The sequence below is a fragment of the Sciurus vulgaris genome (genome assembly GCF_902686455.1).
Source record: "Sciurus vulgaris genome assembly, chromosome: 1".
NCBI classification, from domain to species: domain Eukaryota; kingdom Metazoa; phylum Chordata; class Mammalia; order Rodentia; family Sciuridae; genus Sciurus; species Sciurus vulgaris.
This window is the reverse complement of record NC_136461.1, coordinates 106,786,901-106,811,703: the sequence shown is the minus strand read 5'-3', so window position 1 is coordinate 106,811,703 and position 24,803 is coordinate 106,786,901. Positions and strand designations below refer to the sequence as shown.

Here is a 24,803-nt window from a genome sequence, read left to right as displayed (position 1 = left end):
CCTTTATGCCAACTCTAAGAAAAAAAAAAAGTGAATAAAGCCAGAGAAAGTAATGAAAAAATAATTCTTTCTCATGATCACCTGATAGTCACTATCACAAAAGAGAGTCAGAGCCACCAGCTCACAGAGAGGCCTCTATAACCCTATACAAAAAGTATTTCCATAAGGATATCTACTGAGCAATTGTCTGTTCAAATGCAGTTTCATGCCACTCTTATTAATCATTGTGGCCAAAGATTATTGCTTCAAAATATCTGATGTAATTCTCCTCATTTTTGCCTATATAAACTTCCCTTGCCTCTCTTTTGAAATGACCATGGTTCACTATGGTATACATACTCTCATTATGATGTTGTGCTAATTTCCATTGCAATGTTCCACATTCCCACATAAATATAATTTCAGAATTCTTTGGAGAATTTATCTCACAGTTTTATTTAGGATGACACACATATCCAGCGAGAATCATTAGTTGTTAATACTATCATTATCACTTGGGGGACTCTGCCTATCCAGGATACTTCAGGTATCCATGAATGTTGGATGCAAGAAAAAGAAAAGCTTCTATTTTTAATGAACTTTCAAGGAACTAGAGCTGTTTAGGGAGAGAAACTGATATAGGAAAGTATTAATCCATCTACAACTAGATGAACAAACGAAGAGCGACTGGATATATTTAGTGAGGCCCCGGGAGGCAGAACTAAGATCTGAGCGGAAGGTGGCAGTCAGGGGAACATAAATTTGGCTTCATACAAAGAAGCAGTTGGGGCAGATTAGAGTGGTTGAAGAAAGGCACGGGCTGCCTCCTGAGAGGGTCATTCCCTCCTTTTGGGTATCACAGGCATAGAAAATATATTGGTGGAGGAGTCTTGTCAGAATTTTAGGAATTATGAATTTCCAGACAATGCCTCGGACCAGAGAGGGCTCCCAGAGCAGCAGAAAGTCAAAGCCAGGAAAGATTAAATAGCCTGACCAGCCCGAGTCCAGCCTCCTCCAGTCCTCCACTGCGCAAAATCCTCAGACTCACCCTGGCCCCCCGGGAGTCCCGCGCTCAAACTGAAGCGCGCGTTAACTATGTTGCCATGGTGACGGAAGCGGTTGACCCGAGGATCAGGACAGGTTTGGGGGAGGGAAGACAAATTTGTTCAGGAAAGGGGCGTGGCCTCGGTTACTAGGGCAACGGGACGCTTAGGCAGGGCCTGAGCCCAGTTTCGAGTCCAATGCTCCTCCAGGCCTTTGCATGGCACCCAAGAAAGAAAAAGGCGGGACTGCGAACACCGGTTCTAAGCTATGGGAACCCTCGCTCATAGCTGCACAATTCAACCAGGTGAGCCTTGAGCCCTAATTTAAGTTCTCTCTGTCCCGAGCAAAGCCGGAAGCCCGGTCAGATCCCTCGCAGGCACCAGGTTCGCCCTCCCTTCCAGATCCACCGCTACCCTCCCAGAGAAAACTCGGTGGTGCTTGGAACTGCTCCCCCGGGGCGTTTTCGCTCACTAAATGATAAACAAGTAAATATCAGGAGAAGGAAGTGAATTCCCGCCAGGCCAGTCAGTGCGATTTCAAAGGGTGGCGACAGGTGCCTGTCAGGGAGGAGAGGAGGACACCTCAGGACCCTTTTCAATGTCATAGTCCAGAAGGCACTCCACAATTGTGCTGGAGTTGCTCTCACGAACTATTTGCTTCCTCTTGATAGGAATCTTGTCAAATCATCTGTAGTCTAGCCCATAGTAGAACCTAAATAAATGCTGAATGAAAACAGACGTGGAGTGCAGAGGACAGCAATATATGTAAAGTAAACCACCTACAAATAGGAAAGGATGACTTTCTTATGCAATGCCCTGATATCACTATATCAAAGTTTCCATATATTTTGAAAGGGGAGGAGACCAGAACAACAAGGTTCTTTATCCACAGGTTGCCACAAAGACACTGGGCAATATACAACCCATCTGCCACATGACTTTGAATTGCATGGGATCCCAGAACCGAATGGATCCCCACCACTCTCACCCCTACCCACATTCAGTCCCTGGGGAACACAAGCTCTTGTCACTTGCAGCTGGAAATCCACTTAAATGGCTCTGTTGTTTCTAAGTCCCAGTAAACATCTGGGAAGAGATTTTCTGGAAATTCCAGCCTACCATTGTGAACTACTTTTTAAAATGGAAAAAAAAAAAAAAAAAAAAAAAGGCTTTTTTCCATTTTACATGTGTTTATATGGTGCACTGGAGCGTTTGTCATTTAAGGGGAAAAAAATGGGTCAAAAGTCTTGTGTTGCCCTCATGAGAAAGTTTTACCTGTTTATCCTTCCAATTGTTTTTCTCTATGAACAGTAATTCTGTCTGCTATGGGAATTAGTCCTGATGAATTTCATGAATATAGTTATGATGCTATGATGCAGATATGACATCATGGAATTTGGGGTCATTTCTATGACTTTAGGAATAAAAGATGTCAACTCAGTAATCCCCAGTTACATTCTCAAATTCTCAAAGATGTTTTTGAAAGCACTTTGTAAAAGCACCCTCTCTTTTGCTTTTATAAGTCAGAACTAGCCAAAATAATTTTTCTCCATTTTCTTTGAGATTATGTAGGCCAAGTTGGGCTTGGAGTGAACATTTCTGCTTGAGTTATAAACTGCTGAACAACGGAGTTTGATGGAGGTGCTGACACTGCATTAGCTTTAGTGTTGCAAATATGAAGCTATAATTTTCCTAGTTGAATGGAAAACCTAAAGGCACTATTTTTTCTTATGGCTTTAAAACCTGAAATAATATTCAGTTTTCTTGATCCTATTCAAACAATATAATTTCAATAAATCTTGTGTACTAATAGAAACAATTTGAACTCAAAGTAATACATGGTTTTAACTACAAAGAGTGAATTCACGTTTCTTCATTGGTTGGAATACGTTTTCTAATTCCAAGAGGAAAGAAATTGCTCTTTACCTCCTCCCATAATTTTTTGTCTGCTTGGTTTTGTATCTGATTCAGAAGGAAAATACCCAAATAAACCAACAGTCCAATATTCAGTGTAGACTCTGAATTGGGGTTAAAGATGGCTATGGGTGCATGAATTCTTTATTCATAATGTTTAGCAAAGTGCTCCGCACATAGTGTGTGCTCAAAATGTTACTGTTTTAGAAAGAAAAGAAATTCTGTTCAGGAGGTATTACTCCTGAACAGGTATGTGTGGCTGTGTTTGCTAGGGTGTGTGTTGTGAATTTGTGTGTGTGCCTCCAGTCTTCCATAAGCCAGGGCTTTTTATTAGAATTAGCTCATTGGTGAATTCAACATGTTCTGCTACACTAGATTTATAGAAAATAAACAAGTTCACAATGTCATTATAGTGAATTCACCTTGTATCACTATTTGGACTTCCCTTTAAGACCAGAATAATTGTCAAATTTTTAGTATGCTTTAGTTGTTTCTTTTAAAAAAAAATAAATAAATGTTTTTTAGTTGTAGATAGACACAATACCTTTATTTATTTACTTTTATGTGGTGCCGAGGATCAAACCCAGTGCTTCACACGTGCTAGGTGAGTGCTCTACTACTGAGCCATGATCCCAGTCCATTTTAGTTGTTTCTAAAGTATAAAATGATAGCAAATAATACAAGGCAGTCTACTAGTGAACATTCAATGATTAGATAGAGACTAGAGGTTAGGAAGATGAATATGAACTTGAATAAAATCTTCAGTTGGGCTCTAAAATGCAGGTAGACTTTTAACAGATTTTAACAGGTAGAATAAAGGGGAACAGTTATTTTAGGTAAAGAGATAAATGTGTGCCTTAAATAAATTTTGCTGATATCACTCTGGCCTATATATTTTTCAATCAATTCTGATTTATTCCTTTCAAACTTATCATGTGGTAGGTGATACTGGGCAAAGAAGCTTTGTTCATGAGCAATTTAAGAAAAAATTTCTGGAATTTTTTGACAATATAGTTATTCCTTTTAGGAGCTTACAAATGGTACAGATGCTGTCTTTGAATAATGTCACATGGCTTCAAAGTGACTGGGGCTGTGTGTTTCAATTGGAATTTTGTGCTATAATCAAAACTTCTGTGTCAGCACAAAGAAAATAAGAAACCTCGATATCAGTATAGAGAATATCCACAGATGAGATACCAATCATTCTTCTTTTTCTTTCAGAGAGCAAGTATTTTTGTCACCAAATGTATTTTTCAGAATACCAAGATTCCCTAGGAGTTTTCTTGAATTGGTTTAGGTATCTCACCAGTAGAGTTTGTTTGGGGCTTCCGTTAATTGTAATCATTTAATTATTTCATATTTTCAGATTATCTGAGGGTAGTATTTCTATTCATTTCTATTCCGAATTTAAGATATGTATAGCAATACGACAGCCTTGCTTGTGAGACTATTGATGTGACCATTAGTCCATTCCCTTACTCTGACCCACCAGGATAACTTTAAAAGCACAGAAAAAAAATTTTTCGTAGCAACCCATACATGATACACACCTGAATCCAGTCAGACTCACTGCCCAATATTCATTGATTTCACTTTGTAATGATGATTTCAGGTCCCTGGTATCCAGCTTATGTCACTAGATACCTTTATTGTCATCTGCTCAATGTTTATCAATATTTTATTCTTGATGAAGCCTTCAATAGAAAGAACCCTATTTTTTTTTTTTTTTTCTTTTTTGGTACCAGGGATTGAACTCAGGGGCACTCGACCACTGAGCCACATCCCTACCCCTATTTTGTATTTTATTTAGAGACAGGGTCTCACTGAGTTGCTTAGCCCCTTGCTGTTACTGAGGCTGACTTTGAACTTGTGATCCTCCTGCCTCAGCCTCCCAAGCTGCTGGGATTAAAGGCATGCACCCCCACACCTGGCTACTACATATTTTTAAGTATTTAAAAATATCTACTGCAACATACTGAAATCTTTACTGTTAGATAGTTCTTACACCCATTTTTAGTTTCATTTTCAATGTATGTTTTCCCCTTTCTAAATAAGGAGTAATAATTGCATATGTAAACTTCTAGAGACTGAAAAACACAAAGTGCTATGATTCATAATGGCACTGTGATCACTAGTATTCATTCAGAGATGGAGACTCTCAGGGTGTCTAGACTCACCTGACCCTTTTATGAAACTGAACATTTAAGAGTTTCAAGATCTGGTGCAAAGACATATAATGATTTGGCACATCAGGATTCAGAACATAGATATTCTCACTAGTCCATACTTTCTCCTTAATAGAACTATAAGCTGTGGTAATCATAGCATCTTATGTAGACCCTTCCATTTAAAATGAAATTTTACATATTTAATCTCTTATGTGAACTCCACAACAATGCTATAAAGTAGTATTATTAGAGTAGAATGAGTTAAGAAATGTCTATTGAAAGTTATTTGATTAAATATTTAAAATTGAGATTACAGTATTGCTTAATACCAATAAATAAATATAAAAAGAATACTTAATTTACCTGAAACATCAAACATTAGTCTTAATAAATCCCTTATCCTCTGACTTTCACATTCAGAGGGAAGAAAGGCTGTTACACTTGTAATCCAACTCAGACTTCTGATATCATCTAAGCATGACAAACAGAAATATTTGATTTTATAACTGATATCCTGTGAGATTGATAAATTCTTGATTGGAAAAAGTTATTTTCCTCTTTGCAAAAAGAAAACTGTAGAAAAACTGCTCCTTCTGCTGCCTTGAAGTATGCCACAGTCTCTAGTTGCATCAGCAAAAGCTTGGCTCATCAAAGTCTCAGGCTACCTTCCTCTCAGCATTCCCACTTCCATACATCATTCTGCCTCTAAGTCCTCTTGATATTTCCTCAACATTTTCTCACGCTGTCTCTTCCTCTCTGATCTCATGCCCCTTACTTCTACTCACCTTAAAATTACCTATTTCTGTTTGTCAAACCACTTTCATCTTTATTTTTTTATTATACCCAATGCTTGGATATCTCTTTATTCAAAGTCAATTCTTTATGAATTTGTTTAGAGTTTCCATTTCTCTGTCATGAGTATTGAAGAGGCATGTGCTTGGCAATGAAATAAAAAATAACCAATGAGATCACATCAAACTATAAATTTTCTGCATAGTAAAGAAAACAACTAACAGAGTGAAGAAACAATCCACAGAAAGGGAAAAAATATTTGCAAATCAGACAATGAATAAGTGAATAATATCCCAGATAAATGAACTACTCAGACTATTCAATAACAAGAAAACAAATAACTCTATTAAAAATTGGAAAAAGGACCTGAAAGACATTCCTCAAAATAATACCTGAAAATGCTCAGTACATATATAAAAAAGCACAGAATTTCTAATTATCAGAAAAACACATATTCAAACCACAATGAGAAGTCACCTTATCCCTGTTAGATAGACCATTATCAAAAAGACCAAAAAGACCAAAAATAACTCATGTTAGGGAGAACGTGTAGATATCCGCATGGTGTTAATGGCATTATAAATTAATACAAGTATCATGGAAAAGAGTAGGAAGATTATGAAGATCCCTAAAAAGAAAAAAAGCCAAAAATAGAATTTACCATATGATTCAACCATTCCATTCTGAATATATGTTCAAAGGATTTGAAATCAGTATGTCAAAGAGATATCTGTGCTTCAGTGTTTACTGTATAGGAATATGCCACAGTAAATCCCCCCATCTTGTACATACACAAGAAATTAATGAAGAAAAAATAATAAAAAAAAACCTTATTGGTAAATGGTAGAAAGATCCATAGAGGGAACAGGGGAGGAAAGGAGGAAGGGGAAGGAGAGGTACTAGGGTCTGAATCAGAACAAGATATACTCCATGCTTTTATAACTATGTCAAAATGGATTCTACTGTCACATATAACTAAAAAAGAACCAACAAATAGTAAATTTCCACTTCCATTTTTTAAACTTTTCTTCCCTAAACATTCCTCATACCATGTTAATTCTCAGCTCAAAAACTACCAGTGACCATCTATAACCACTTTCAACAAAGTCTAATCAGTCTGTACTCTTTATCCCTCCCTAATCCATCTCCAGCTCCAACTAGTCATCAAACTGAATTGCTACAAACAAGGCAGCCCCCTCGCTGCTGTACAGACCCGTAAAGGCTGCAGTGAACTGCTGGAAAAAACCCATCTCGGAGTCAAACAAATACAAGCATTTCCTCCTGATTCTCAGCTGCAGAATGTGTGACCTAAAGCAATGTCTTGCCAGCTCTGAGTCAGGCTCTCCTTTTGTCAGATGGAAATAATAATATTTACCTCAAAGGCTTGCTATAAATATAAAATAATACTTAATTCCTTTTCTAAATACCTTGATACTAAATGGCATTTAACATGCCTTCAGTAAATAAGTTCCCTGCCTCCCTCCTGCTTTCACTCATTGGTCCTCTTCCTGGACAAGAACTTGACCTTTGTGCACCTTGTCTTGTCTATTTGTCGTGACCTTTATAAACCATGTCTTAGAGTAAGCTTTCCTAACAACTCTAACCCAAATTTAACCCTCACCTTGGCTCTAGGTTCTGTTACATAATTTAATACTTAGTTACAGAATGCCTTGAATTATTTGCTATCATTTCATGTTTTATAGAACACAGGCAGAACACAGATGCCCATCTTAGACTCCTTATATGTGCCCCACAATATCTAACATGATTTCAGGTACAGGGTTTGCATGTATTACATTAATTCACTGATTTATTTTGAAATATGGAGAACCCTGTATGATGGAAACTAGAACGATTATTAGGATGAAAACATAGTTTCTAAGATAAGAGGAGCAGACAGAAAGTATTTATATGAAAGGCATCACAGTAGATATGTAATATTGAGTGTGCCCTGAAAAGAACTATGCAATGATTCCATTTCACTTCCCAGAAGCATTTTAACTGCCAATCAGGAGGCATTAAATTAAAGTTCTTCAACATTAAGTTTGCAGTTTCTCCTTTAGTTGAGGAATAATATTTTTCTCTTATTAAAGGTAGCTTAGTGACAATAGCTGAGTTGTGCACACTTGGAAAATAGTAATAAAGGCTCCTAAAGTCTTGAGCAAAGCTTATAATTCTTGCAAAGATTTGGAAAGTGGATATGGGTTCAAGATAGGTATTGCTGAAATATTAATACCCCAGACCTCTTAAATAAAGTTATAAAATATATAGATACCAGGATGATAATAAACCGAGTCTAACTAGGTTTTGAGGAGAAAATGTTCATTCGAATTGAAGTGCTTGAATCCATTTTAAGTGTAGTTTATCAAAGAGGGAAATGCATTTTATTGGATAGAACCCTTGAGCAATTTTTGAGAGGCAGTGAAGGGTTTCTCAGCTTTTTTGATCTTAAACAGTAAGCTATTTCTCATGTAAATGTGTATTTAAGACTTACTGGAAATACTCATAATATGAGCTGAAGACTGATGTCTGGCAGCAAGCATATTTCTGAAATTGGGTTGGTTTTTATTACTATATTTTCTGAAATATGCTTTCATTGATATTTACAAAACAAATTGCCAGTTCACACAAAGGTTGTTTTAATAAAAGCCAATGCAAACAACTGAGTTGCTAGGAAGAATGTTAAGAGGGAAATGGACTTTTCATAACCTCACATTATAATTTCTCTTTTTGGACAAAAATGTATTATTTGAATGAGTTTGGAACTGAAGGGAATTAGTATGTCAAAATATCCACCTAGATGTTATATGTGATCATTTTTATTGCAAGTGAAAAATATTAAATATAAGTAAAATGTAAGTGTTGCCAATATGAGTTTGGCAACATCCTAGGAAAATGTTAGTTAAGAAATGGTGAATGTTGACCATGGTTCAGCTCTGGCCATAGAAACCATCGTTGGCTCCCAGTTCCCACAGGATAAAATCCAAGGTGTTCTACCCAGCTTCCACAGCCCCGCTTCATGTGGCCTTTCTCTGCTCAGGCATCGTTTACCTCCCTCTACTCGAGGTGAATGGTCTCTTTGGTATCCCCAGGTACATATAGACTATACCCATATAATTTTTTGGCCTGATGAGCTCTCCCTGAGTTCATTCAACCCTTCTCATTAAAAATCTCTCCTATATGTTTCAGAAAGCAGCTCAAGCCACACAACCACTCTGGTCCTCACTGATTTTCCTCCTCGCACTAAACTACCTCAGTGATTGTTACCATCATTGTTACCTACTTTTAGATGTTGTCCAACAATTTCAGCATCCTCTCCTGTATCTGCATCACTTATGGCACTACAAATGCCTGGAGGCTGCCAAAGTTAATTATTTCAAGTTTCCTCCTTCCTGACTACAGTGAGCCTGTAGTGGGCCTCACCAATACCTACTGGATTAAATCCACTGGTTATGTTACTGTCTAAGCTTCCTGGCCTGTTCTCATTTTTGATCTCTGGTATCAGTCTCAACCCATTGGTCATGGTAACAAGTTGAAGATTGAACTCCAAACCTTAGTTACTGTATCTATAAAACAGGGATGGTAGTCACCTCTCCCTTGGATATTAAAACTATTGTTGAGAAGTCTTAAAGGCATCCAGCACATAGTATCTGAAACTTCATATGGTCAAATCTAGACTGGATGTCCCTTGTGATCTTGCTTTCATCAAGTCTTCAACTTATTGAACAGTATTACCATTCGCCAAGACAGTTAGTGGGGCCCAAAATCTTGCATGCATTGTCTTTTCCGTCCTATCCATGGCCCATAATCGCTTCAGTAAGTCCTGTTGACTCTATCTCTGAAATGTATCTAAAATCTACCCTCTTGGTACCACGCCTACTGCTACACCCTAATCCAGACCACAATCATTTCTTGCCTGAGCTACAAAATAGCTCAGGAGATGCAAAAGTTCATTTCTTACTCTCATTCCTGCTGTCTTGGAGTCCAGTATCCACACAGCAGTGACAGTGGTTCTTTTAATATTAAGACAGAATGAAACTCAAATGCTCCACCACAGCCTAAAAGATTCCATGTTCCAGGCCTCTGCCAACTACTCTGACCTCACCCAGTACCACCTGTGAATCACCCTCTCAGCCATACTGGTCTTTTGTTGCTGATGCTCAAATGCATCAGAAATCATGTTGTCACCTTAGAGTTTTTGCTCTTGCAGAGCCCTCTGCCTGGACAAAACCCTTCCTAAGACAGTCATGTGATTCACTTCCATCATCCTTTCATTGTCCTGTTCAAATGTCAGTTCACTCTTTGAACTGTGGTACACACTCTATCCACATTCCCTGACTTGGTTCCTCACTTCTATTTTATAGTTATCTCATTATACTCTGTCTCCCATGTAAATACAAGCTCCATGAGAGCCAGGATTTATCTTGCTCACTAACATACTGCAAGCACCTAAAAGTGTCTCTGGCATGTGGAAGAACTCAGATACATTAGTCAAATAAAGGAACAATAGATGTTCAATAGAAGGAGCTCATAGTAGTTGTAGTAGTAGTAGTATATTTACAAAAGTGTTGTGAAAATCAAGATGTATGAAAGGATGTGGAATCACTATTTCATCCAATATATATATTTATGATTATTACAAATTCATGTGTGTGCTACACATACCCTTTAAACTCAACATACTCAAAACTGAGTCTCCCTCACAAACCTCCTCCTTTATGCTCTGTCTTGAATGAAGGTACTGTCCTGTTCAATAAAGTTATAAATCATCCTTGAAGCTCCCCTTCTAATATAAAATTATCAGCAATTCCTATTGCTTCTTCTGTTTCTGCACCTTCCTTTCCACCTTTCATAATTTCTAACTAGTACCATAACAATAACTTTCTAGTCCAGCACAATGGTGCACTCCTGCAATGCCAGTGATTTAGGAGGTTGAGGTAGGAGAATGGCTCAGCAACTTGGCAAAGCCCCAAGTAACTTAACAAGAGTGTGTCTCAAAATAAAAAATAAAAAAGGTTGGGGATGTGACTCTGTGGTTAAGCATACCTGGGTTCAAGTCCCAGTACCCAAAAAGAAAACAAAACAAAAAAAAACTTTCTAACCTCTCCCCTTGCCTGCCTTCATCCAGCAATAAATATTTAAAATATTTTAATAACTGTCAGAGTTGTGTCAACTAATATATTAATTAAAAATTTTAATTGCCTTGTATTCTCTGTGTATCTTCTTAAAATGCTTGCCATCTGATATAAGTTCTAGTATAGAATATTTATTGAATTTTTCTAATGATTTCAAAATTATCTGTTCATTTTTCAGAAACATTGGTACAGTCTTTTGGTTAGAATGGCTTCTCTTCCTAAACAATGCCTTTATCTGAGTATGATATGACATGATATCATCTCTAGGCTCTTATCATCATTTTTGTTTTAAATGGATAGTCTTTGTTTATGGTAATTTGTTTTACTCTGAACATAGAGATTTCTCCTGGTACCTCCAGTATTGTTCACCATACTGAAAATTCTTCCAGCTTTTGACAAACATTTAGTAATTATGTTAAAAATTGTCTAACCCTCATAATACTGACATTTTATTACTTTATTATCAGTTAAATCACAAAACTGCCATATTTAATTAACTGAAGTTTTATAAGTTAATTTTATAATTCTTTATAAAATATAATTTTGTAATTTATAAATTTATAATATACAACTTATACTTAATTTTATGAGTTTGTGACCACCCTACATTCACTTTGTTACAAAACATAATTTGATTAAAATTGGGGACTGAATAAATTGAAAGAGGTAAATTCACCATATATTTTCATTTTTGTCATCAAATAATAAGTCCATTTATTAGACAATCAAATAGTGTTTCTCTTAGAATTAATACTTTGTCTCATTTTGAATAGAACCTTCTATTTGTTTTTATATATCCTCTGCTTCTCTTTCACAGTTTGCTTGATTAATTTTATATGGGCAACAAATTTACTTTTCTTTCTTGTAAAACTAAGCAAACTATTGACATTTCTGTTAGAAGATTTTATTAAGACTAAATCCCTGAAAGGATTTCAATTTCTGAATGCTTAGCAACACTCACTTTACAATTTGTTAAAGGGAGTACCCCAGGCTCACCATGATTTCTACTCGGTGTTTATAGTCACAGTTCTACAGAATGCCCATCAGGGTCCTAAAAATTTTCTAATGTTCAATGTCCATCTCTCTTCAGATGTATTATAATTATCTCTGGTATTTATTTGACACATGCTATTAAACAGAAAAATATTATCGAAAAATATTTATATAGGGTTTCTGTATTTACATCTTTCATTTTGCCACCCAGATATGTGGACTACAGTGAGTTAAAACAAAAACAAAATCTGGAACTTTTTCTAAAATTAAGAGCTTAAACTCTGAGCTTTCTCCTTGTCTCCACATAGGCACTGTTGTCATGTAAATATTTCTCATGGATATAATTTTTCTTGGCCATCAATGATACAGGTTAAAATATCATATAAATGCTAATCTGTCTAAACTCTACCATATCAAAAAAAATCATTTTGTTATCTTCAGCATCTTGAATTTTGTATATTAGGCATAATTAAAATACATTTATGGGAAATATTTAAGTTTCATCAGTGGTGATTAAAATTTCACTGCTTTGATTCCATTTTTCAAAAAAGTTGCTTTCTTATTTCAGAAGATAAATGTTTGCCAAAATCAAAGTTATATAAATCTACATTGCCCTGATACAGCCATATGGATATTACTTCTTGAAGTTTTCCTAAATGTTTCATGTCTGTTAATGCTTACTTATGTTTAATTGCATGACAGATCATGTTGAAAGCTGTGATAATATGTTTAAAATGTTATTTACTTTATTGACACACTTTGATGAGTAATTTCAAATACTTTAATAAATAAAACTGATTTTTTTATATTCTTTAAACTTTCCTTTGTTAATGATTGCAAAATTTATTTATTAGAAACATGCCACTTGGGATTTTTTTAAAAATTGTTTTGCCTATTCAACTTAAAAAACACAAATTTTGAGATTCCATTTCCATTCAACATTTACATCACTAGCAATAATAAATTAATTAAATTTTGTTAAGTTAATTTTATTGAGTTTTATGTCATTTTTATTAGAAATACAAATTATTTATGTTGTAATGACTTTTGCACAATATCAGAACATGCCTTGGATTATGATTTTTTATTTTTGTTCCCTCGAAGTTTCAGAATACTTACATGTTTCTGATACTTAAGAAATAATATATTGAGATTTGGAGTTTCTTTACTGTTGATTTTTCATTTTTAATATTTTAATTTATATTTGTGTATAAAGAAGCTCACACACAAGAATTGGATTGCCCTGTAATTAAAATAAAATTAAAAAATAAACATGGCAGAAGCAATACATTGACAATGAGGATTAACTGGAGACACTTCAGAAGCTAAGAGTTCACAGAAAAAGATGTGGCACAGTCAAGACTCAAATTTTATACCAGGAGGACAGTTGTTGATCATAGCAACATCCTATAATTTTTTAATCAGTTTGTCCTAATGAGAATGTGTTCGATTTTACATTCTTTATTTTACCACTTACCACAATTACTTCTATGCCATGACCAACCAGTATGCATTTCAGTTTGAAACCAGCTTGGTATAATCTGCATGTACTCAGAGACTATCTGTATGACATTCTCTTCTCTCCATGTGCCCTCTACATGGCCACCTGGGTTGTCTTTCTGTAAAACTAATATGATCATGTCACTACATGTTCAGTCTCAAATCTTACTGTTATTTAGTTTACACTTCACAATTCTCCTAGTGCCATCCCTGCCACCTCACCCCTGCCCTGTCTAGACAGTCAATTTCACTGCACAACAGCACAATTCAAGTCTGCTAGCAATTCTGTGCTTTGAGACACAAAGGATATCAAGCTTGGCATACCCTTACTTCCCTGACGCCATTTGTTGGTCTTATTATCATTCTTTTTTTTTTTTGACTATAATTTTTTTTTTAAATTGTAAACAAATGGGATACATGTTGTTTCTCTGTTTGTACATGGCGTAAAGGCATACCATTTGTGTCATCATAAATTTACATAGGGTAATGTTGTTTGATACATTCTGTTATTTTTTTCCCTTCCCCCCACCCCTCCCACCCTTCTTTACGCTCTATACAGTACTTCCTTCCTCCATACTTGCCACCCTCCCTAACCCTAACTCTAACCCTAACACTAACCCTTCCCTCCCCCCCATTATGTGTCATCCTCCACTTATTAGCGATATCATTCGTCCTTTGGCTTTTTGAGATTGGCTTATCTCACTTAGCATGATATTCTCCAATTTCATCCATTGGCCTGCAAATGCCATAATTTTATCATTCTTTATGGCTGAGTAATATTCCATTGTATATATATACCACGGTTTCTTTATCCACTCATCAATTGAAGGGCATCTGGGTTGGTTCCACAGTCTGGCTATTATGAATTGAGCAGCTATGAACATTGATGTGGCTGTATCTCTGTAGTATGCTGAGTTTAAGTCCTTTGGGTATAGGCCAAGGAGTGGGATAGCTGGGTCAAATGGAGGGTCCATTCCAAGTTTTCTAAAAAATCTCCACACTGCTTTCCAGAGTGGCTGCACTAATTTGCAGCCCCACCAGCAATGTATGAGTGTACCTTTTCCCCCACATCCTCGCCAACACCTGTTGTTGCTCGTATTCTTGATAATCGCCATTCTAATTGGGGTGAGATGGAATCTTAGGGTGGTTTTGATTTGCATTTCTCTTATTACTAGAGATGTTGAACATTTTTCCATATGTTTGTTGATTGCTTGTAGATCTTCTTCTGTGAAGTGTCTATTTATTTCCTTAGCCCATTTGTCGACTGGATTATTTGAATTCTTGGAGTAGAGTTTTTTGAGTTCTTTATAGATTCTAGAGATTAGTGCTCTATCTGAAGTATGATTGGCAAAGATATTCTCCCACTCTGTAGGCTCTTTCTTCGCATTGCTGATAGTTTCCTTTGCTGAGAGAAAGCTTTTCAGTTTGAATCTATCCCAGTGGTTGATTCTAGCTTTTATTTCTTGTGCTATGGGAGTCCTGTTAAGGAAGTCTGATCCTAGACCAACAAGGTGAAGATTTGGACGTATTTTTTCTTCTATACTCTGCAGGGTCTCTGGTCTGATTCCGAGGTCCTTAATCCATTTTGAGTTTAGTTTCGTGCATGGTGAGAGATATGGGTTTAGTTTCATTCTGTTGCATATGGATTTCCAATTCTCCCAGCACCATTTGTTGAAGAGGCTATCTTTTCTCCATTGCATATTTTTGGCACCTTTGTCTAGTATGAGAAAATTGTATTTATTTGGGTTTGTGTCTATGTCCTCTATTCTGTACCATTGATCTACCTTTCTATTTTGGTACCAATACCATGCCGTTTTTGTTACTATTGCTTTGTAGTAGAGTTGAAGATCTGGTATTGCAATACCCCCTGTTTCACTCTTCCTGCTAAGGATTGCTTTAGCTATTCTGGGTTTCTTATTCTTCCAGATGAATTTCATAATTGCTTGCTCTATTTCTGTAAGGTACGTCATTGGGATTTTAATTGGAATTGCATTGAATTTGTATAGCACTTTAGGTAGTATGGCCATTTTGACAATATTAATTCTTCCTATCCAAAAACATGGAAGATCTTTCCATCTTCTAAGGTGTTCTTTAATTTCTTTCTTTAGTGTTGTATAGTTCTCATTGTAGAGGTCCTTCACCTCTTTTGTGAGATTGATTCCCAAGTATTTTATTTTTTTCGAGGCTACTGTGAATGGGGTAGTTTTCCTAATTTCTCTTTCTGAAGATTCATCAGTTATGTATAAAAATGTGTTGGATTTATGAGCATTGATCTTGTAACCTGCTACTTTACTGAATTCACTTATGAGTTCTAAGAGTTTTCTGGTGGAATTTCCAGGTTCCTCTAAATATATAATCATGTCATCAGCGAACAGGGATAGTTTGAGTTCTTCTTTTCCAATTCGTATCCCTTTAATTTCTTTGGTTTGTCTAATTGCTCTGGCCAGAGTCTCAAGAACGATGTTGAATAGAAGTGGTGAAAGAGGGCATCCCTGCCTTGTTCCAGTTTTTAGGGGGAATGCTTTCAGTTTTTCACCATTTAGAATAATATTAGCCATGGGCTTAGCATAAATGGCCTTTACAATGTTAAGGAATGTTCCCACTATCCCTATTTTTTCTAGTGTTTTGAGCATGAATAGGTGCTGTATTTTATCAAATGCTTTTTCTGCATCTATTGAAATAATCATGTGATTCTTGACTTTAAGTCTATTAATATGGTGAATTACGTTTATTGATTTCCTGATGTTGAACCAACCTTGCATCCCTGGGATGAAACCCACTTGATCATGGTGCACTATCTTTTTAATATGTTTTTGTATGCGATTTGCTAAAATTTTGTTGAGAATTTTTGCGTCGATGTTCATTAAGGATATTGGTCTGAAATTTTCTTTCCTTGATTAGTCTCTGTCTCGTTTAGGTATCAGGGTGATATTGGCTTCATAGAATGAGTTTGGGAGGATTCCCTCCTCTTCTATTTTATGGAATACTTTGAGAAGTATTGGAATGAGCTCTTCTTTAAAGGTTTTGTAGAATTCGGCTGAGAACCCATCTGGTCCCGGACTTTTCTTTGTTGGTAGGCTTTTGATGACTTCTTCTATTTCAGTACTTGAAATTGGTCTATTTAAATTGTGTATGTCCTCCTTGTTCAGTTTAGGCAATTCATATGTCTCTAGAAACCTGTTGATGTCTTCGCAATTTTCTATTTTGTTGGAGTACAGATTTTCAAAATAGCTTCTAATTATGTTTTGTATTTCAATCCTGTCTGTTGTGATATTTCCTTGTTCATTCCGAATTTTAGTGATTTGGGTTTTCTCTCGTCTTCTCTTTGTTAGTGTGGCTAAAGGTTTATCAATTTTGTTTATTTTTTCGAAGAACCAACTATTTATTTTGTCAATTTTTTGTATTGTTTCTTTTGTTTCAATTTCATTGATTTCAGCTCTGAGTTTAACTATTTCCTGTCTTCTACTACTTTTGGTGCTGTTCTGTTCTTCTTTTTCTAGGGCTTTGAGCTGTAGTGTTAGGTCGTTTATTTGTTGAGTTTTACTTCTTTTATTAAATGCGCTCCATGAAATAAATTTCCCTCTAAGTACTGCTTTCATAGCGTCCCAGAGATTTTGATATGATGTTTCTTTGTTCTCATTTACCTCTAAGAATTTTTTAATTTCCTTCCTAATATCTTCTGTTATCCATTCATCATATAATAGCATATTGTTTAATCTCCAGATGTTGGAATAGTTTCTGTGTTTTACTCTTTCATTTATTTCTAACTTCAATCCATTATGATCTGATAGAATACATGGTAGTGTCTCTATCTTCTTGTATTTGCTAACATTAGCTTTGTGGCATAATATATGCTCTATTTTAGAGAAGGATCCATGTGCTGCTGAGAAGAAAGTGTATTCGTTCTTGGTTGGATGGTATATTCTATAAATGTCCGTTAAGTCGAAATTATTGATAATGTTATTGAGATCTATGGTTTCTTTGTTCAATTTTTGTCTGGAAGATCTGTCCAGTGGTGAGAGAGGCGTGTTAAAATCACCTAGTATTATTGTGTTATGGTCTATTTGGTTTCTGAAATTGAGAAGGATTTGTTTGACATACATGGATGAGCCACTGTTTGGGGCATAGATGTTTATGATTGTTATATCTTGCTGATTTATGCTTCCCTTAAGCAGTATGAAATGACCTTCTTTATCCCTTCTGACTAACTTTGGCTTGAAGTCCACATTATCGGAAATGAGGATGGATACTCCAGCTTTTTTGCTGAGTCCATGTGCATGGTATGTTTTTCCCCATCCTTTCACCTTTAGTCTATGGGTATCTTTTTCTATGAGGTGAGTCTCTTGCAGGCAACATATTGTTGGATCTTTCTTTTTAATCCAATCTGCCAGTCTATGTCTCTTGATTGATGAATTCAGGCCATTAACATTCAGGGTTATTATAGAGATATGATTTGGTTTCCCGGTCATTTGGTTCATTTTTAAAATTTTATTTATTTATTTGTTTGACACAACTTGTTTCCTCCTTTATTTGACAATTCCTTTAGGATAATTCCTCCCTTTGATGATTTGCTTCTTTGTTTTTCATCTCTTCCTCATGGAATATTTTGCTGAGAATGTTCTGTAATGCTGGCTTTCTTTTTGTAAATTCTTTTAGCTTTTGTTTATCATGGAAGGATTTTATTTCATCGTCAAATTTGAAGGTAAGTTTTGCTGGGTATAAGATTCTTGGTTGGCATCCATTTTCTTTCAGGGCTTGAAAAATGTTGTTCCAGGCCCTTCTAGCTTTTAGGGTCTGGATTGAAAAATCTGCTGATATTCTTATTGGTTTCCCCCTGAATGTAATTTGGTTCTTCTCTCACAGCCTTTAAAATTCTGTCTTTATTTTGTATGTTAGGTATTTTCATTATAATGTGCCTTGGTGTGGGTCTGTTGTAATTTTGTGTATTTGGAGTCCTATAAGCCTCTTGAACTTGATTTTCCATTTCATTCTTCAGATTTGGGAAATTTTCTGATATTATTTCATTGAATAAATTGTTCATTCCTTTGGCTTGTTTCTCTAGGCCTTCCTCAATCCCAATAATTCTTAAATTTGGCCTTTTCATGATATCCCATAGTTCTTGTAGATTCTGCTCATGATTTCTTACCATCTTCTCTGTTTGTTCAACTTTGTTTTCAAGGTTAAATATTTTGTCTTCAATGTCTGAGGTTCTGTCTTCCAGGTGTTCTATCCTATTGGATATGCTTTCTATGGAGTTCTTAATTTGGTTTATTGTTTCCTTCATGTCAAGGATTTCTGTTTGGTTTTTTTTTCAATATCTCTAACTCTTTATTGAAATGATCTTTTGCTTCCTGTATTTGCTCTTTTAACTGTCGATTGGTGCGATCATTCAATGCTTGCATTTGCTCTTTCATCTCATTGTTTGCTTCTCTGATCATTTTAATTATGTACATTCTGAACTCCTTTTCTGTCATTTCTTCTGCCATGCTGTCATTGGGTTTTATTGATGTAACATCTAGATTTGTTTGCAGCATTTTCTTTCCTTGTTTTCTCATATTGTTCAGGTATCAGTGGACCGCTGAGATATTGCAGATTTCCTCTATTGACTTACAATGTCCCTGAAGATTTCTATAGATATCCCCCCTTAGCCTTCAGTAGGCTGAAGTCTTGGAGGAAGTTGATAATGCGGTGCTCCACAAGGAAGCTGCCTCTCTAGGAGTGGTGGCCTTCAGGTGGGGTATAATCCCTGCTAGTGGGCAGAGGTGCCTCCACTTGTTGACCAATGGTCATCCAAAGGGGACCTAGGCTGTGGGCTAAGGCAAGGCCTGTTTGGGCCTGAGTCTCTGGTTTTACCGTCCTTGTGGGGAAACCTCACCCGGCAGGGAAGACTCACCCGGTGGGGAGGTCTCGCTGGTCAGTTCCCTCCTAGAGGTTCCCTTCAATTTACAGCTACCGCCTGGGCTGGGCTGCCTTCCTCTGCAAAGTTCCCAGGGGCCCGGCCCTACCTCCTGGGCCTGGGAGCCTCACCCTTCGCAGATGAATCTCCTTAGGCTGCCCCTCCTCAGAGAATCTGCCCGCAGGCCTGGAACCTTCGCTCCGCCCTAAGCCTGTCTCTGTGCGGCTCTTCCACCAAGAAGCCTCCTAGATCCTGGGACCCTGCTCTGCACCTAATTGCCTGGCTATGTGGCCCCTCCTCTGAGCAGCCACCTGGGGCCCCCGAACAATCGCTCTGAGTCCCAGAGACCTGCCACACGCCTCTTCCTCCAGACAGCTGCCCAGTATTCCGGTGCGGTCACTAGGAGTCCAAGAAACTCACTTCGTGCCTCCTCCTCCCACCAACCACCCGTAGCCCGGGGCAATCAATCACTCCGAGTCGAAGTGACCCTCCCCGTTCCTCCTCCTTCTCCAGATAACCCCCCGGGTGTTCAGAAGCTGTCGCTCTGAGTGGCTCTGAATCCACGTGACCTGCTGCACGGGTCCTCTGGGCAACCGCCCAGAGCTCTGGTGCGGCCACTCAAGACCAAGCGACCCACCACGCTTCTCCTCCAGGCAGCCCCCCTGTGTTCAGGCGCTGTCACTTTAAGTCCAAACAACTCACCACTCGCCTTCTCCTCTGAGCAGCCGCCTGGAGCGCTAATGCAGTCACTGCGAGTCCAAACGACCTGCCGCGATCCTCCTCCTCCTCCTCCTACTCCTCCGGGTAGGCCCCGGCATTCAGAAGTGGTCTGAGTCCAAACAGCTCGCCACGCAGCCCCTTCTCTGGCAACCACCTGTAGCTCTGGTGTAGTCACCCCGAATCCAAGCGGCCACGCTCCTCTTCCTCCTCCTCGTCCTCCGGGCAGGCCCCGGTGTTCAGAAGCGGTCACTTAGAGTACAAACAGCTCGCTGCAAGGCTTCTCCTCTGGCAACCGCCTGTAGCTCTGGTGCCGTCACTCCGAATCCAAGCGGCCACGTTCCTCCTCCTCCTCCTCAGGGCAGGCCCCGGTGTCCTGAGTCCACACAGCTCTCCTCGCCACTCCTCCCCTGGGCAGCCGCCGGAGCCCCAGTGGTTGCTCTGAGTCCCAGCGCTGTGCCGAGCGGCCTCCTTTACGGCGCTCCCAGTTGTCCGAGTTCACTGCTCCAGCGGGGGGAGGGGCGTCTCGCCGGCAGCTCTACTTCACAAAGTTCCCTGCGTTCCGGGACCACCGTCCCATCCGGGACGCCTTCCCAACGGGTGAGAGTCACCCGGCTGCTTCGAGTTGGTCCCAAATGTCTCAATATCTCCTCTTTTGAATCCTGAGTCCTGGAGCAACATGAAATGCAGCCACCCTCTAGGCCGCCATCTTGAAACCCTTATTATCATTCTTAAAGTTACAGATCAAATGTACCATGAGACTGTCTTTGACTGTCCTTTTCCCATCCTCAATTTGTCACATTGCCATGGTATTTACAGAGACCCCAGTGACGGTAATTACCATGATTATTAGAGTTATCGATAGGCCTGCCCTCTCACTTGAGCATAAACTTTTCATGGACAAGAGGAGAATAGTATGCTCTTTGGGTACACTGTCTGGAATGTAGAGCCTGGAATATGTTCAGTCAACCTTAATTGGAGGAATGACAAAACGAATGTAGTACTGCTCCAAGTTATTTGTACCCAAATAACTCCCTTTAAACAATGTTCTTTCTACTATCCATCATTTCTTATTTTTCATTGAAGTAAAACAAACAATAATAATATTAAATGTCCATTTGAAAATATATGTTGGTATATGTATGCATACCTATAAACCACCACCCAGATGAATATATAGGACACGTCACACAGAACTTAAATAAGATATAGAACCTACCATAGGTTTCTGTATCTTTTCCATTCAACACCCACCCTCCTGAGAATTAGCACTATTCTGACTTCTAGCACTATCAATTATTTTATTTGTTCTTAAACTTCATATAAACGAACTAGTACAAAATGTACTCATTTTGCTCAACACAATTCCTATGAAATTCATACATGTTGTTGCATGTATAAGTAGTGTGTTCTTTTTGTGGCCCTATAGCATTCCATTGTATGAATATAACATAATTTTTATGCATGTTCCTAAAGATCAATACTTGGATCATCCTCAGTTTAAGATATTACACACAATGCTATAAAATTCTTATAAAAGTGCTTTGGATATATGCTTGGGCATATACTAAAGACTAGAAATGGTAGGCCACAGAACAACCACAGGATATAGTATAACTTTAGTAGCTACTGCCTTAGAATTTTCCAAAAGAGTTGCATCAACTTGTTCTTATTGTATGTGCATACGAGTCATTTGTCAGTTTTTTTAATTCCACTTCTTTTTATTGCACTATTTCTCCTCTTTATCCTAAATTTGTTTTAGTTGATCTCCAATTAAAGTTCCTCCTTCCCCATGGCAAATTTAATTACTATTCCGTGAATCTTTCCGGCCATTTAATCCCATCTTAGGCTTATGCCTAAAACTGAGCACAACTTCCCCAGTGCAAACACACTCTATTTTTTATAGGTAGGTAATGTTTTCTATTTTGTTCCCACTATTTCCTAGCTGAAAAGAGCAAAGGCCTTTCCATAGAATTGCAGCACATTGAACTCACAGTCATGGGGAAGCATTACATATAGATACATTTCCTATAATTGATAATAAAAGCCCCTAAACTTAGGACTAGGGTTTGGAATATGTTTTCCTCAATGTGTTCACCTGTCCTCCGCACTGAACCTTATCTGACAGATCTACTTTCTGAAAAGCTTTAGGACAGCCCCTGGCCTTGCTAACCTTCCCCTTGGACTTGGGGCATCATCAATACTTTGCTAACCCAGGCAGGTCAAGGTGCAGAAGAAGAAAGCACTTTGGCTTGTGAATCAGGGATGTCTTTTGCTATCTGTCACTTTCATCAACTCTTCTTGTCATATATTTATTTTCCATCTGCAAAATGAAATAACTAGACAAAATGGCAACAAAAAATCTCCCATCCCTGTCCCCTGTACTTTTAAATTTTACTACATAGTTCATTTTCATATCTTGTTTAGAAGCAGCTAAGAAGTTCCATCCAAGGATGGTCCCAGAGTTCCTCATTCTTATCACTTTTCCATACAGAAAAGGGCATTTTTACTCTTTCCTTTGTCTTTATGTTAGATCTCTACCTGTGATAAACCTTTCCTTTACATCCCTGGTGACTCAATATTTTTGGCACACAAACTTGTGAAATGCTTTCTAAATGTTTAAATAAATCCTATTTCCTGACTTTCCCTTATCTTCAACCCTCACGATAATTTTTCTTTGTGTTTTTCTTATTCATTTTCTGTTAAATGTAATTATAATGTGTACCCGTGGGAGGCACAGACAATATAACAATTTCTCAGGCAGCATATATTGAACAGCAATAGGAAGGAAATCTCCCAAATTCTTGTCTAAATTAGTTGAAATTAGTAATATTGACTTCAACCTCCTCTGTCTTCACAATTAAATATTTAGGATGCTGAGCAAGGATAAAGACAATTTCATTATTTATATGTGTTATTGTCATTGTAAAGACAAAGCATAAAAATGTCCTTTGCTTAACTGGTCATGCATATCTTATGAATTTGCCACCAGCTTGATAAAATGTTTATGGGATAAAATGGTTTACTCAGCCATTTTTCAAACCTTTCAAAGGCAACAACTATGAATGTGTTACGTTATTCGTTGTGATGATGACACTTTTGCCCAGAAGGGTATATTCTTTAAATTTAAATACATGTTTTGAGGAAACTTTGGCTTAGTCCCTTTTATGCTCAATAATTAAGAACAATCATATCTAGAGACCAAATATTTTGGCCTTGTGAAGCAAGGTGCCATGAAGTCCAAATGGGAACTGAACCTCTTGTTGATCCCTCATGAGTATCATCTGCAGAGCAGTTGAGGAAACCAGCTCATCTTCCATGGCACATACCATGCAGAGTTGCTTTCACCTCATAGGGATGGTTCCACTGAACATTTGTTTTTCACTTCTTTGGGAACATCTTTTCCTTTGCTTGATCTATGTTTTGGCAACATCACCAGTCCTTCTCTTATTTTTTTAGAAGGCTATGTCTCAGTCAAAACAAGGAAGTTGAAAGTTTCCTCTATATTTTGAATTTTAGCTACCAGGAAAGGTCTTTAAAATCTCCTGAATTAATGTGCTTAAGTGAAAGTTTTCACCCAAATGAACAAGCAACTAGAAACCAATTGTGTTTGACATAGTGAGCAATTGTATTTGACATAATGTCTTGAATTAATCCGGTAGGAAAGATTGTTTGTTCATTTGACTTGGACTGGAAAAAATGGGAGTTTGACATGGTTTCATCAAGTAATTAAATTCAATTGAAAAACATTATTTCCTTCCATGTTAAACTAATGTCCTATGCACTTCTTGGAGTATACAGGGAAAAAAGGGCTGGGTCAGTGGGAAGAAAAAAAAAAAATTCCTGCCATCCAGGACCTTACAATACAAGAATACAGACACCAATGGTTCTAAAAGTGTGATCCTTGGACCAGAAGCATCCAGCATCACTTGGAAACTTTTAAGAAATGCAAATTCTCAAGCCTTATCCTAGACTTATTGAATCAGAAACTGAGGGTGAAATGCAGTGATTTTTGCTTTAACAAACATGCACTCTAAAATTGCAGGCATACGTTAACATAGAGACCACAGTGTAAATGCCATATTACTGGTAGAGTACTGACCATGAATTCCACTGGCAGCCAATGGACACTATTGGGCTGGGATATTCTGGTAAATAGTTATAGATAAAGCAGGAAGCCCACCTGAAGGAGGAAATGAAAGGACCATCTAAGCAAAGCAAGGGGATGAGAAAATACATTACATGTTCACGATACCACAATCCACAATTAACTAGACATTCATTAGATGTTTTATACACAGTCATGATTAATTATCATAAGCACTTTCAAAATAGGATTCACATTTATATGAGGAAAATAGAGGCTTAAGAATTTAAAGAAAGCAATTTTCCTGATAGCTGTGAGAGTTTAGAAAACTAATGGAAATATGGTGTTAAAATGTTAGGAGGAGAACATATAAAGTTTTAAATTTCAGTCTCTGGAGTTTGGAATCTATCTTATCCTATTAGAATCTTAAGAGGCAGAAAATTTAAATGCTTTCTATAAAAAAAAAGAATGGAGGGATAAATGTTTTAGAAAAATTAGTAGGTGGGAGGTAAAGAAGTCAGAAGCTTGTATAGTCCCTGAAGAAACTATTTTCAACAGTCCTAAGTGAGGAGATTTATA

The 24,803-nt window shown here is 37.4% G+C and overlaps 1 protein-coding gene across 1 annotated transcript in view; it reads left to right on the top strand.

Moving 5' to 3' along the window:
- Positions 1-1,186: 1,186 nt before the first annotated feature.
- Positions 1,187-24,803, top strand: part of SPAG17 (sperm associated antigen 17) — a 211,042-nt gene continuing 187,425 nt past the window's right edge. The window contains exon 1 of the mRNA XM_079156427.1: positions 1,187-1,327. Within this exon, the coding sequence (XP_079012553.1) occupies positions 1,241-1,327 (87 nt within the window). The 5' untranslated portion in view covers positions 1,187-1,240. The remainder of the gene's footprint in view (positions 1,328-24,803) is intronic.